The 16,183-nt window shown below is 37.3% G+C and overlaps 1 protein-coding gene across 3 annotated transcripts in view; it reads right to left on the bottom strand.

Annotated features, from left to right (window-relative positions):
• Window positions 1-16,057, bottom strand: part of SLC44A3 (solute carrier family 44 member 3) — a 40,769-nt gene extending 24,712 nt beyond the window's left edge. Inside the window, exons 1-8 of one of the 3 annotated variants that reach the window (XM_085303605.1) lie at window positions 15,954-16,057; window positions 13,906-14,048; window positions 13,163-13,299; window positions 11,722-11,815; window positions 10,020-10,189; window positions 9,409-9,498; window positions 8,615-8,739; window positions 6,838-7,024 (exon numbers count right to left, since the gene is read on the bottom strand). In XM_085303605.1, coding sequence (XP_085159731.1) covers window positions 6,838-7,024; window positions 8,615-8,739; window positions 9,409-9,498; window positions 10,020-10,189; window positions 11,722-11,815; window positions 13,163-13,299; window positions 13,906-14,048 — 946 coding nt within the window. In that variant the 5' untranslated portion in view covers window positions 15,954-16,057. The remainder of the gene's footprint in view (window positions 1-6,837; window positions 7,025-8,614; window positions 8,740-9,408; window positions 9,499-10,019; window positions 10,190-11,721; window positions 11,816-13,162; window positions 13,300-13,905; window positions 14,049-15,953) is intronic. The other 2 variants (XM_085303603.1, XM_085303604.1) reach the window with 2 other exon arrangements.
• Window positions 16,058-16,183: the final 126 nt, after the last annotated feature.

The following is a 16,183-nucleotide window of genomic DNA, read 5'->3' as shown; positions in this document are numbered from 1 at the left end:
TGTTCAAGATTAAAAAAAAAAAAAAAAAAAAAAAAAGTTAAGTTCATGAACAGATTTACAGCTTACAAAATAAGCATTCTTCCCAGAGCTCAGTCATCTTATTCTTAGCATTCTCACCACCAAGACTTGCATCCATCAACACAGTGTAGCTGGCCTAAAGAAGGAGTTCATAGGTCCCATAACAGAYGAGATTATCAAGGCAATCTTTGCTGGAGTGCAGATACAGATATGTTTTCTAGCTATTTTATTTTCTAAAAGGCTATCAATTTTAACTAAACAGGAAAGCTCTGTGAAGTGCTGTAAGGATAATGATTCACACAAATACTGTTGCTTCCATTATATTCAAATGTATTTTAAGCCTGTGAAATGCAAGATACTTGACGCTGTGAAAAAGCTATGACTCTTATCTCAGATTTCTTCTCACAAACTCTCTCAGCCCTTCTTCCCTATCCGCTGCCTCTCTTTTATAAGCCTGGATTCAAAAGTTATTTTTCCTTTTTAAGGGAATTTTAAAGGATAGCTTCATTTACTTTGATACATTGAAATATGCTCTCTGCTATACCACTCCTCCTTGTTCTGAATTCAAGGGATTTTTCAGCTCCCCTCTTTCTTCCAGAAGCTCTAGATTACCATTTTCCTACAGCACATACAACTGGCCAAATATGCTCATTAATCATAGCCCATAGCCCTTGTTGAGGAACCTGTGCAAATGATSCCAACAACAGCTCAATAAGACACAAGAAGCTTTCCTACTTCCCCATTTTTCTGTGAAGGCATTATGTCATTTGGTAGCAGAATCAAGTATGTTCTCTGCCACACAATCTACCTGCATCTTTCTTTCCCCCAAAATGGCATATTTTAGGCTTTGCTTCTCTGGCTTTGTCATGAAGAGTGACAGATACCCATATCATTTGCTTTTTACTAACCTACTGAAATAGCCATCTGCAATAGCAACAATAATGCCCTTGTCTTTCCCAGCCAACCTTGTGCATGTGTGTGTACGTAGTAATATGTTCAGCTCCATGAAAGTCAGGCACATCCATCTTTGAGTTCGCTTTTGATCATTTCACTGTCTAGATAAGGAAAACTGTTTTTGTTACCTCATAGAAATTATTTTCCACTGTAAACATCTTGTCTGACTAATGGCCTCTGCTTTGAGGCCTACTATGCAGGTATAATTTTGATGGCAGAATTACCTACTATGCTATTTTTTGTATGTAAAAGTATGTCAGTATTAGTAATACAGATAAACTTCTAAGGCTATCCTTGACACCTTGTTGAAAAAGTACATGCCCTTTTCCTTGTCATTCCACTGTGATCTATCTGTTCACGCAAGCTAAACATCCTGAACATAGGCTCCAAATATGGTTTTATTTTACCCACAGAATATTTTCCCTCCAACTGCATAATCACAGAAGAGACTGCTGAAAAATGAATCTTTCTGGTGTACTACAGGTGTAAAAAATCAAGACGTTAGTAAAGAATTAAAGTTTCTACGGGTGAATCACCAAATCTGATAAAATCTGCTCAGTACAAATGTTGATCCGCTGCAAAAGTTTCTAAGAAGTGTTGTTAACAATGCAGTTGCAAGTATTTGCAGCAGAATTCAGAAAAATTTCTCCATCAGCCGCCACAGCCCAGTGCTGTGCCATTACGTAGGTCAGCACAGCAACGCGACGATCTGGAAGTCAAGGTGTGCAAGCAACATCATTAGCTACATTTTGGTGCTTTCAGATTTATGTCATATGCTCTTATATGGCAACAGCTACTGCAAGTTTTTGCTAATGCCTCAGGTAGCAGACTGTTTTAAGGGGCTAAAGTTCCTGGGAAGTATATTTTAACAATTCCTTTATCGGAAACAAAGAACCACTGACCAGAAAATACTAACTCAGAACATGTTTATCAGTTCCTGTTAACATGACAATATGACCTGTATTTAACGCTTCCCACTGCTAAATAAGGAAAGGTACTGGCATCATACATTGAATCTTTATGCTTCTTCCATGGAATTTATTGTGTTATTTTATCTACCCTTTCCATGTAGTAGCATTAACAGTTAAGCTAGCTGACTATAATTAGAATATCAAGAATCCTACAGGAAATACATTTTTACTATTGGTTTAGCTACTACACAACTTTAAGTGGCACTTATATTGCCTGTAGGATGCACCTTCATTACATGAAAATCGTGCACTGCCATCTCATCCTACTTTATTTGCACAACATTTATAGCGCGTGGATTTCACAGCTCCCGTGTGCTGTAAAGTTAAAAGAACATGTTTTGCCACTCCACATGGCTGCTTCAGTTCTGCAGTAAAATACCACACAAAGTAGCAAATAATAAGAGTCAATAACACTAAGACATAACAGCTTTTTCAAAGCACAGGTGAATTCCATTGCTACTCAACTAATGGTTCTAACTAGCACCACTGTCTGTGCAGTCTCAAGTCTTTTGGAGTCTGGCATTTCTCCTGGTTTTCTAGGTTTGGAATTCATTCAGTCTCTGCTGCTCTTATACACGCTGAATTACCAAGGCACTTAAGCAGATGCCTACCTTAAAATGCATAGTCCCACTGATTTTAATAGGATCATACATGTGTTTCAAGCCAGTCATGTGCATAAATACCTTCCCAAGTGGGGACTATAGTCTTCTGCGGCTCCCAAGAAGTCAGGCTCTTCTCAGAGTAGCATTAACTTTTGGAAAGGACATAAACAAGGTGTCTGTGTGGTCACACAGAGATCAGGTGCACCATAGCTGAAGCAAGGATCAGGGCTTCAGAGCTGTCAGATGCCCAGACACCATAAATACTATATAACTACAGGAAGCTTAAGGAAAATGTTAAGAACAGGTGCAGCACAGTAGCAAGCCAGTTTCACTTGCCCATCTCTCTCAGCTTCATATTATATGAAAGAGTAATGTTCTCCTACATATTTCGTTTTTCCAGCCTTCTYAAAGTCCAAACTTAAAATGGATCTTTTTTCTTGTTTTTGTCATTTTGACTTTTTATTCTAACAAATATGTTTTCTGGGGCTAAGTAGACTATATTTTAAATTTGGACAAAGTGATAAAAACAAGAAAAAAGATTTTTTTTTTTTGAACTGAATCTTGGCTAAAAAACTATTCGACAAGAGAGAAAACAAACTGCTCAAAGTGAACTTATCTTGGGAATTCACAGAAGTACTATCAGCCCACACAAAAAGTCCCAAAACTCAAAAAGCAGAAGAAATACCTTCCATATATGGGATTGCTTGATTCTAGAAAAGAAGCGGAAAACACAAAGCTGTTCTACCAATGCATTATGAATTCAATAGCACTATACTTATTCATTTTTACAGGATCACAAAGAACTAGTTATTCTAAAACAGCAAACCAACCTGCAATGTTCAGCCTCCTGTGAACTGCTTTAACAACAAACAGCATTTCAGAGGATTCAAATTTGGGTTGAAATTTTGAAATAAAATTTAAAGGAATAATCACAATATCAGATCTAGCCTATTGTTTATTTGTTCTAGTTTTGAACTACAGAAAACGTGATCTGTTTTTTACCAAGTAAAACAACTATCAAATCTTGCCTACACCAACCTCCTGGGTCACTTCACCAAGTCATTTCAGACTGAGCTAGATAAAACAATCCTTCGTTATCTCACCAGATGATTAAAAGGCTAAAATAGCCTTCATCGTGTTTGAACTCCTCCCACGAGAAGTAATTCTGTAATAACAGCAGCTTTAAACAACTGAGTAGGTACAAGAGAAACTTTCTCAAACTACTTTACCGGCACCTAGCGGACACAGACACTACTGCACATTATCTGTTCCATGTTAAYCCTAACACCTCAGCCCCCGGGCTTTGTTAGTAATCTGCACTTGTTGAGAAACAACAGCCACCATTTAATGCAGACAAACTAACAAAAAGAATATTAATACAAATGACAAAAGTAATGGAAGTTTCAATCAGAAAAACCAGCTGAGTGGCATTTTCTACCAGCACTGATACTTAAAATTGGTATTATTTATCAAATGCATATTCTCTCCTAAATATCAACACCCTAACTGCTAAACAGAAAAATCTTATAAAGATTGATATCTACACTAAAAATATCCTGGCAGAAGATCTCAGTCAAAACTTATCTAGATTTCTCATATAATAATATATTCATAATTACAAGTACCTGGAAATGACTTTTCCTTCCTATGCTAGATTTGCAAGAAGTCAATTCTTTCATGACCAAGAGCATCCTCGAAACATTATCATTGCTCTGCTATGCAAAAGGATTGTGCTGCCTTCTGTGCCATCTTGTTTCTATCATTTTGGAAAAAAGCCTTCAGGAAACATATGCCTTCCCATCAATGTTAGGGTAAAGACAAAAATAAAATACCTTTGAGCCAGGAGATGTCTGCTGCACTATAAAGGTTACAGAAGGTCACAACCTGCTTGAATTCCACCCTCCAAGCCAGAAAAAAAAATGTTGAGTGGAAATGTCTACCAGGGAACAGAGAATATAACCAATGAAAGAAAATAGCACAACATCAAAAAAACATTAAATGCCCCTCAAAGATACTTTTCATTGGATTTTATTTTCTTGTGAATACATGTAAAATTTATTTTTGGATGTAAAGTGCAACTCTCTACCTTCCTGCAAAGTCCTGCAGCATCCAGAACATATCTGACTATCTCCCCACTGTGCACTTTTATCATCAAGTTGTTTCTGTCTTATGAGCTAAAATATATCTTCTAATGACTGCTGCATTTCTAAAAGCTTTTGATTATGACAGACTCAGCTGGTATTTTCTAAATTTAGAAACATGTATCTTCATATTAAAGTACCAGAGAAAATTCCTATGGGTAATATACCAGCTCAGCTTAAAATCAAGAATGTATTATTTCTTGCTAATATTTTCTGCTAAATTTATATTTAGCAAATCTGTGTTGTCACTCACTTTATTCACCTGCTATTAGATTTACTACAGTTAATGTCTGATCTATGTACAGGACTTTAGTTACTTAAATTGAATCTGATCCAAGCAAGTGCATGAAAAGCAATTCTGTAACTCTACCTAAAGCTGAACACTTGGTTGATAGCTCAGAAATGCTAGTTTCAGTAAGAGACCAGGCTGAACTGGTGATGAGACAGCTTGAAAATTACTGCTTGTATGGTAGATACATACATAAATGGGATGAAGGTTTTGTGGAAAAGCTAACAGCCACACAAAGCTGTACCTGGCAGATAATAATGTCTCTGTAAAGGAAAAATCTAAGAGGACTGTGGAGAAGAAATATCCGTGACGTCCTTAAAGCAAAGTGAATCTGACTATTTATTCAGCCAGGAACAATTCAAGAGAGATTGCAGGTTGAGTATCTGGCTTGTCTGGGTCTGACAGTTCTGCAAGAGAAGCAGGTTATCCGCCAGCCAAGTGCTTCAAGCAGATATTTCTGACAGGTATCAGCTACTGGGCAAACAGTAGCAGAAACAGGGAGACTCTGGCAAACCTGCACGATTCTCCAGCCAAAGCTGGAGAGAAACAAACATTTTCTAGCCTAAGCAATGGGCAACTGATTTGCAATACCAGCCTGGACTCAGACATTCTCACACGTTACAAGTGAAATGGGATCTGGAAAAGCTAGATTTAACAGAACACGCAGTAGTCAAGGGATGGGGATGAGGTGCCGGACCTAGAGAGACAGTTTTCTCAAATTGGCTTAGCTACAGAGCAGTTGGAGAGAACTGTAGGCCTGTACAGATAAGTTACTGCAGCCCAAGGGGTTGAGGAAGTGCAAGACAAAATGACAGCATATAAGCATTAATAGGGCTTGGCTGCATTTGGTTTTCTAAATAAAAGCACTATACAGTTTCAGAAAAAAGAACAACCCAGGAACAAATAAGTCCACAACAAACAACTGCCTCTATCTCTTCTGTGAATTCAGCATCTACTTCAACCTACAGGAGAACACTGAACACCTAGCAGCGGTCCTAGAAATTTAAAATACACAAATCCCCAAATCATAATGCTTCCTTATATGCAAAGACTAATGTCTCCTTGAGAAGTTATCCCCACAGCTACATTTAGCTTCCTTTCTTTTGATGATGTTCTTTGTAAGGACAATCTCGCTCTCCCTTGGGTGTCCTGATGCTGCACCAAAGGCTAGCATACCAAATTATTCAAAATTATTCCTCGTTCAAGGAATGAGAAATCTTACAATGATACATAATACTCAATAATAATACTTCCATACTCAAAATCTATTCTTACAGATCTTTCATACTATGATTCTCTATCTATACAACAAATCACCTCACCTTCAGAGGTAAGGACCCCTGCAGTAATTCAAATAGTAGTATACCGAGCTAAGTAAGTATAGTAAATTCAAATACTAGTATACTAAGCTAAATGAGTATAGTAGTTTTCACCAAACTACTGCTCAGAAACAAAATGCTTTCTCCAAGACAACTGGACATTGTTTATCTCACTTCTCACAGAAGATTAATGTTCTCATTTCGTAACAACTGCACTAAAAGTTGTCTCCTCCCTCCTGTTACTTTCTGCATTTAAATACTTCAAACGTACTAGCTCTTTCATAATCTAACCATAAACCAAATAAATGAGAAAGAACCCTGCATCTAGGAACAAAAATCTCTCTTAGTAGTGCTATGGCTCACAAAACTATGGCAATGCTGAAGGCTCCAACAAGCATAAAGGAACRAGAAAGGAAAGGATAACACAGCTCTACAACAGTGCTAGCCCACATTTTGCACCCTAACACCATACAGTCCCATATTTAAGAAGCAAATTTAGGAAACAGATGGCATTCATCCCAGTCATGGAAAGCAYATATTTACCTGCAGTTCCTAAGCTAAGTAGCACAGCAACCCAAAATACCCAGAAGACAATGAGAATCAGAAAGCTCCAAAGTGGTTGGAACAAGAGGAAAGGAATTCTGCTAATTACTTTGTTAACAATCTGGAAGAGCTGTACTGTGAACTGAAGCCTCTTTCTTAGTACAAGCAGGAGGGAAAGCACAACAACCTGTTACAGGAGAGAAAAAAAAATAGTTATTTTTTTCCTTAAGAAGTATTAAAGTTGTCAAATATGGGGTCAAAGGATATGGATTCCATGAAGACATTACAGCAAGGCATTTTACATGAACTTACTGTGCTTAGAAATGCTTTCTGAGACACTGCTACTTTCTCAAAGAGCTTGCGGCTTAAAATCTCATTTTATGAAATCATGTTGCTGCTGCTTCTTTAAAACAAAATAGGATTCATAAAACTGCAACTCACTAAATACAAAGTCCTCTTGCTTTAATGTAATGAACAAAAATGTATGCTACATGTTACACATTGCTTTCATAGACTCTGTACGTTATGAACATTTAAAATTCCTTCCTACTAGGTCAGCTTGCCATTGTTCACAGTTGGAGGATCAGTCCTTTCCTGAAGAAAGGACAGCAGCAAAGATAAGCTGATTTGACAGCTGTATATATATGGAGACAAAGCATAAATAAAATGAAACCTCATTTAAAGAAATTATTTTCTTCTCAAAGGAAAAAAAAAAGAAAAGCAAAGGCAAAAACTCCACAAAGTCCAATTCCCTTTATCATTTACAAAGAAGTATGAACAGCTTTTAAAAGACAGGCTGGAATTTATAAAACAATAAATAAAACCAGTGGCAGTTGTTCCTCTACTTTTCTTCTACAAAGAAGCCATCTGCTCTTAAGAGAAGAGTAATCTGCAGCAGTGGATGCTTCCAGGGCTCTACAAATAACAGTGAAAGGTACTAGAATGAACATGCTTACAAATGAACTTATTCTTTTATTATTCACAGAAGTAAAAAGGTCATTGTTCATAACTTACCAGGATATGAAAAAAAAAAGTCTGATGTGCAACATACTTGTATCTGTCACAGTAAATTGTCAGACTGTTCATATTTGGTGAATTCCATTCTGTTTTGTTTTAAGGACAGCAGTAATATGATTTTGACAATTCCTGAACAACGGACAAATTTTTGCATACTTACATTGAGCAATGACTTCTTTGACACTGCAACATCAGAGTGAAAAAAATCACTTTAAAGGTGGTAAGTCACAGTAAAATTTCATGTTGGGAAATAAGAAATCAATAAAAGAAAAGCAGAATTTACCCCTGTAATTTGAGGCCTAAACACTGACCTACTACCTAAGCTTCAGCCCATCCTCTTTCATAGACTAGAAGAGTCTAAAAGACATGCCATGCCTTTCTTCTGCTGACAGGGTAGGTTGAATCCACAGATTTTATATTCACATGCAGCCACTGCCTCTCTGTTCACTCAGCATGATTTTCCAGTTAGCTGATGCAGAGAAGAATGGGAATGGAACTTAATTCCTGCATTTCTACAATACCAGTGCTAACAGTGTTTGTACAGGGTTTCAGTGTGACAGAAAGCCCTGTCCTGACACATGAATTTCATGATGAAAATACAAAACTATTTAAATGCATGTAAGTAGATCTTTTCATTCATCCACTATTTCAAACTTGAAAGGAATGAGGAAGCAGAAGTATTTTAATTGTTGCACAACCACTATTGTTCAAGTTTTTAAGTTACAGTCTCTCTCATTGTTTATTGTAAAATGCTACTTACTGTAACTATTGTAGAGAAGATAGCATATCCAAGTAGAAATTTTATATTTTCCCTTTCAGTTTCCAATTCAGTGCTGGGGTCATTCCTGTAGTCATAGTAGAGCCACCAAAGAACTCCTGAGACAACTGCAGCAAACACAGGTCCGTATGAAGGCCAGCAGTACTCCTCAGGCTGCGCTAAAGTCTACATTGTCGGCAGGCTGATTTCTACTCGACACTTCATGATTTTGCCACCATTCTTCCTAACTCAAATTCAGCTGAGGAATACTGTAGCGTAACAGGGAGCTACAGTGTCAATGATGGTCTGTTGATTTGAGGTAAAAATGCAGCAGAAAGTTTGGTTTTCTTGCTGTCTTCCTAAAACTCAGCCATGTAATTTCATTCAGGAGATGAGAAGCATAACTTCTAAGGAATGTCTAACTTTGATTAGACACATTCTTATAGCTCTCTCTTTACAAAATAGGCAATGTCAAACTTTGTTAAACTTTCTTTGAAATGGTAGCATTTTCATATCTGCCTTCATTTGCCAGAAAAGACATCATTTCCTAGCATCCATAAATAATTAAAAATCATCGTCTCAACACTCCACTATGGTGCTCTTGTTGGAACTCCACAGCCAGTTTTGGCACCCAAAGGCAGGCCAACTTCTGCTTAGAAATGGCTGTGTTAAGCTTAAGCTTACTGAGGATGGCTGTGGAGAAATGGATTTGCTATTCGTTCAGCTGCCTATCCTTAAGTTCAGTGAAATGATCCATTCAACCAAGCACATACACTTATGTAAGTAAATATACTTACATAGCAACCCAAACACAACCAGAGCAATCAAAGTATGGACCAGAAGCATTCGAATGAATCTGCAGGTTAAAACCAGCATAAAAGAGAAGGCTGAAAAATACACAAAGTAAGGTTATTGTGAGTGTTACAAACTATTTAACTATTAATTACTTTAAAGATAAACAGTAATCTCAAAAGCAACAATATTTAGTAAAACTGGCAGCCTTTCTAACATTTAAAGCAGATCTCTTTGGCTTACTAATAACAAACTAATAACTGAAATACTTCAGCTTGGGAATCATTAGATTTTTGATAATACTTTTGTATAAGATTTAAGCTAAAATCAAAATGTTAATGCTGACGCTATTATTTTTTTATCAATAGTTTCTAAGAGTCCCCTGAAAAGAGATAAATGATAGATTGTATCTAAGAACGCAAAGTCTGATCTCTAAAAGGCCCACATTTCATTTATTAAAAGTCTTCTGATAACAAACATCTTTTAAAAAACAACTCTGCCCAGAAAGTATGAAAAAGATCAGTACTTCTAAATTTAAAATATAAAATTGATAAAAACATTTGAAACTTCACATTTTAATTAGACATTATTGTTTACTTTTTATTTATAACCTTACCTAGTGAAAGGACACTCAGTCCTATTACAGTATCTCTTCCTGCCAATATTCCAGACAGAATACGGTGAAGAGCATCCATTTCATTAACCATATTTATTAAGACAGACGCATACTTGGAATAGCACTCAGGATTTTGTGGAACACACCGATTAAATAATAGAAAAGATTTACTGGAAGGTTAAAAACAAAGATGGTGAAAAATGCTCATTACTGGAAATATGGTGTCTAATTCAGAGATCAATTCCACTGCTCTAGTTCAAGCCTTCTGTAGTACCCTACCAGCACCCTCAACACCGTTTTGCAGCAGCAGCTGACCAGTGTGACCCACAACCTCMCAGGCACCCTTCCCACCTACGGGAGACCTTGCACACAAAGTCTGACACAACAGGGCACTGGGAACTGGAGCAGTCTGTTACTAATGGTCAGATGGTAGTTTTATGTTGCATCTGAAAAATGAACTCTTAGCAGCATCATGCCTGTATTATAGTGCTAGATCCATTCAAAACTATCCTGGAGAAAAAAAGTGAACTACTGTCTTCATCACCAACAGCATGTAGCTCCTATTCAATTACTAGTCTGGCTTTACCTGCTTTGCTCCCACAGGTTTATGTAAAAGCTAAACTCATGCTTGCACGGCTGTAAGCTATGTTGTTGTAGGTAATTCTAGACCACAAAAACCTTGCATAGTTTTTAGGATATTTAAGCATCCTAAAGGCAGCATCAAAACAATGTTTGTAAGGTACAATTAACCCCACCAAAGTTACTTGGCAATACTGTACTACATCTATAGAACACACACTCATACCTAAAAAGGAGAAATCAGTTCATCAGCACATTAATACTTCTCTGACTTTAATTCTACTAGGAACTGCAACTAGATAACATAAATAACTTTGGTGTGTTCTTTTGCCAAATAGAAAAAAAAGCATAAAATGTCAAAGAAAGAAGTAAAACATGCCTTATCTCTTCAAAAAGTTACATGCCCTCCTTTGATCCACATTAAGTAACACTTTGATGTGTCTCCTGCTCTCTTCTCTTTATTTTTACCTCTATTTTCTCATGTTCAGAGCAGTAGATAAATTAGCTCTGCCACACAAAGGTTCCAATTTGATGTATTTTCTTGAAATGGTGGAATTTAAAATTAACCTAGGGCTTAAGGATTTCGACTCACAAATTTTTAATCAAGAAAAGAATCAAACTAAACCAATATCCAGACTTTGTGTGTTGTCAAATGCTAAAGACAGTCCATCTGCCCAGTGCTTTCCACAGACATAAGTTTCAAGCAAGCTGGGTGTGAATTGACTCTGACAGAAAATTTCTGGGCTCAGGATAATAATGCAAGGCCTGCTGACAGCACAGTACCTTTTCCTTAACCTTGTGGGAGTGAGCAAATGTTTGCGGAAAAGTCCTTGCAGGCAGATAAGTTCCTGCTCATGTGGAAGGCAAAATAACAGCTTTGTCCCTGATTTGGTAGGGAAAATCTCTAAAGGGTGGAGGAATAGAGTTCTTGCTCATTTTGTGGACAGGAAACAGCGTTCACATGCACACACACAAGAATGTATAATGAGATATGGGCAAAAATAAACAAAGCAAAAACATTTGGATTGTGAAGCATGAAATCAAACACAAAACATGAGGAACTAATAATTCTTAAGAAACTGTTTATACTCAAGGGTATATTAAAGTACCCAGTAATTCTTACCTTGGTGGAACGGGCAGTGTGGGACACAGCTCAGATGCCTTTGGATTTAGTGTGTAACTGGAAATATTCAAGTTGTAAACACAGAGATAAGAACCTAAGAAATAATAATAACAAAAAAAATCCAATGGTAATTTGACATTAGTTAAAAGTTTGTTTTGCGGAAAAGCTCTTTTTCAAGTAAGTTTTCAGTTCACTTCTGTTTTGATCCCTTAGCAGGCCATATCCATTAGCGATATTCTACTGAGAATGAAAATAGCAAACCAGCTAATGGGCAAATTAAAGCAACATCTGGGGAATCTAGTTGTCTAGACTTCACCACAATTCCCATTTACAGATTTTCCTCAGCAGCAGGCACATTATTTATTCCACAACGCTATACTTCATGTCTAAACTGTTAGAGTTAAGGCAATGGAAATGCCTTTAATGACAGAAACTACAACAGATCTAGGCTCTTTGTGATACAGAACAGAATATGTATCTATCAAGAAGCTAAAACTTTTCTACACTAAGTATTGCCAGGTGCCTAATAATACCCTGCTTCATTATATAATACTTCTGAGAAAGAAAGTATTCAAGCCATTCAGAATGCAGCACTACCATCTCCCTCGAGATAAACATGTAAGCATTTTTAGTGTGTGGATGGAGGTTCACGAAATTTAATTGAGTTACACTAAAATTACTTACGTAATATCACGGGTGTTTAAAGCACTCTGTAAATACCAGAAGATGGCAAAATATTCCAAAACGAGATTAAAACAATTGTTATTATTTTAAATAGCACTTCTTGCCAAACAAAACAAGAAAACCAGAGGAGATGGAATTCTAACCTCCAGTACACATAGGTAATACCCATGTGGTCTGCAGCTTATGCACACCCCACAGATTAAGGGTCAGGCCACAGTTTATCTATTTGTTAGAAATTAATGAACTGGATCTACCCCTTTTGTACAATAGTTATTTCTGACATCATGTCCATCTTGAATAGCAGAATTAAAAAAAAAGCTCTGTGGAGAACTTTGGGCTCTGATTTCTAAAGGAATAACAACTTTTGTATATCTCTGGAATTAATAATCCCATCATAGTTTTAAATCATTTTAAAAGAACTAACTGGACATGTTTCTCAAATAGCGTGTGAGCGGTATCCACCTACTGGCACCTCCAACAAACTACATTAGCTCTTTTCAACTGCCAGTTTTCAGCGGGATAATCTCAGCACTGGGCTGCAACAACTTTTGAATTAACTTAAGAGAGCTGTAAGATTTCTGAAAACTGTAACTTTGAAATAGGTCACAAAGAAGTTTTATTTCCTCTCATTATGGACTGCTCAGGAAATTAACAGTAAGAAATGACTCCGCAGTATAGCAAGCATATCAGTAATAAAGTGAAAGTTGCTCAGCTGTTCTATGGCTATATTAAGACATTCATACTCTCTGTGGCATACCATTGTTCCTTGCAAAACTCTGGAGGTCTTCCAAAGAGTTGAGCTGCTCTTGTGGACAACTAGACACACACAAGGAAACTGAACTGATTTCAAACCTTCGCATTTCCAGGTTGCATGAATTAAGAAGGAACACATACCTAGGAAGAAAAAAAAACCTACTTTCAAAAAACAGTATTTTTGGTATTCACGGGTTTAAATTCAGAACCTTTTCATCTTTTTAAGGTATTACAATGCAAACAGAATTGTGTTTTTCCACATAAAATGAAACAAAAGATTTTGAAGCTAAAAGTTAAGAAGTAATTTGAGAACATGCTACATTTTTACACTTTATTTTAAATTCGTAAATGGAATTAAARTGGCATCCCCCTGTCAAGAGGGATCCCTTTCTAAGAGGACTAGTTCTGATGCACAGGAATCTAACAGGATGACTGGGAACATTAACAAGAAACTTCCGTAAATATAAATATCTGTGCATATAGAATGACTGCTGTTTTGGCAAAAGTCCTATTTGCAATCGTATTTAAGAAGAAGCCAAAATAAAGGACAAAGATGTAGAACATTTTCAAATTCCATCTTAACTGTTAGCTTCATTCACTATTTTGCAGCATTCTTATTTATGTCTTTTAATATACACATGTATATGCATGTATGTATACGACTGACAACTAGAAGATAGATATCCTATAAAATTATGCTCAGATCTCAAAGATTTGTTTTATTTAGGCATTATCTGATATACTTACTTTTTATTAGTCATGTCCTGTCCAGAAAGAGGTGCTCCTTTTACAGGAGAGTTCTTCCTACCACATATGTTCCCGAAGCTGTCGTATCCAAGCACAAGTCTTTCTGCAGCACCAGCCATCACAGCATAGCCAGCTATAAACATCTATTAAAACATTTTTCTTTTGAAATCATGCTACCACATCTTTTCCCTCTTCTTCCATAAATTTCCCTTTTAACCCATGCATTTTTGTTGTGTGAAGGCAAACAGCTAAACCTAAAATTCACTCTGGTCTAAAAACTATCTAAAATTCTGCACAAGGCCAGAGCAAGTAATATGGACAAGTTAAGCTCTATAGTCTCTTTAGAGTTTTTCCTTATTTATTGTAGAAACTGAAAAGTATGTAATTAATTAAGCAGAGTAATACAGCAGAAGAAAGACTCATGCTTAAAACATCTAGAAAGAAACAGTAAGGTGCCAAAAAGCCTCTACCAGAGTTTCTGTATGTCAATAAGCAAGATCACTCAACCTACAGTTTTTCACTCTGGCCACTAACTGCCTGCTCCTCATTTTTCAGGGTGCCTTTCATGATATACCTGGCCAATACACRTGCAGAAATGTTGAGTCATTGCAGATGTTATTGACTTTAATCAGAGGTATATTTTAAGCACATAAACTATAGTTAAAATGCATGTTATCTCAAATTTCAGGAAGACGCACCCTTTAGCATGCATGGAAAAAACCTGCAGAGAGATGCACAGTCTGGATTTGAGTGTCCCTGCTCTGAGCTTTCAGATGCTCTGCTTCCTGAAGAAATTACCACCACTGAAAGTCAGGTCCAAGTAAGACTCAGGGTCCACAAAGCACCTCCAACTACTGACTAGGGGACACCCCTTTGTCAATACAAGACACTCTAGGAATGCAGCTTAAATCCTGCTCTTGTGTACCATGATGGGCCAAAAAGCCGCATGAAAAGAACCTTTCCAAGTGCCAAGAATCAGTAATTCCTTTTCTGTGAAGTTTGTGAAGCCCCAAGCATTACTTTACCTGACAGTTTATTCATAGCACTCCAGCTATGGAAGAACTTGGTGGTTCAATCATCTCCTCTGTTTCATGGGGTGTGAACCACATTTCACATATACTAAGGACAATACGTGAGGCTCTTGGCTACACACCAACTGCTGGCAACAGCTAGTCCTGCTTGAACCATTACTGCTTCGCAAAGAGTAACTGAATATCAGAAGTGTTGGGGAGAGACTGTATATATCAGATCAAGCACAACTGTTTTATTACTTAGATTTAGTGCCTTTACTTTGCTATTCTAGTGGATCTTGCAAGGTCTGGGAACCCACATTTCAGAAGTGGGCACTTAAAGTGGCTACAAGTACAAATCCTTTCTGGGTCTCTTTGACCTCTTTGGCTGCTATTTCTTTAGGCATCTACATCCAAATGTAGAAAGTCTAAAAGCTAAGCATTATACCACCTTTAGAATACCTAGAAAAAAATTAATCATTCTGTATTTGATAAAGAGCTCAGATCATGTGTGTTAAAGCCTTGGGACACAAAATGACTGAGGAGGATAAAAAGTTAACTACCCACTCATGGAACAAGGTAGGCATCTCAGGGAAAGAAGAGTACCTCATCATGGAATTAAAAATAAAAGAACATTTGCTATCAGCAAAGTTAAACACAGTGAAAACTATGGATATAATGGTGGGAAAGGGGTGGGGAGAAAGCCCCAAGGAGACAAAGAGAAGAAAGCTGGTAATACGGAGTAAGGGCAAGCACACATTGGCAGATTAGTTTATTTGCAGAAAAGTAAACTCCAAAAGTAAACTTCAGCCCTGTATATACATAGAAACTGAAACATATGGGCAGAACTTGAAGTCCATGTTAACACACATGAAAACAGAGCCCTGCACCACTACAAGTTCTGCCAGTTCTGGTCCAGTCCAGTCCTGGGACCCTAACTTCTATGCCCATATTTATTTTACCTTACATTTAATATACAGTTGTGCAGAGCCCCTTAACTCTGAATCTCATTTCTCTTTCAAGGGAAAGCATGCTTACCAAACCAGCCCAGAAAATAAAGAAGAGAATCAACCAGAGAACGTCTGTGCACTTTCTATAAATGAGTGGTCTCCATTCCCTCAGTTCAGAAACTCTATCTTCAGGATCCTAAAATGAAAGAAAGGAGGAGGAAAAAAAAAACAGCCGGGCCCCCGCCGCACGCAGCACCGCCGCGCGTGGGGCCCCTCCCGCAACAACAGTCCGCGCCCGCGGCGCTGCCCCGCGCCCGC

Source organism: Rhea americana, unplaced genomic scaffold, assembly GCF_003343005.1.
Source record: "Rhea americana isolate MKP2758 unplaced genomic scaffold, rheAme1 scaffold_2, whole genome shotgun sequence".
NCBI classification, from domain to species: domain Eukaryota; kingdom Metazoa; phylum Chordata; class Aves; order Rheiformes; family Rheidae; genus Rhea; species Rhea americana.
This window is presented reverse-complemented; position numbering and strand designations above follow the sequence as displayed.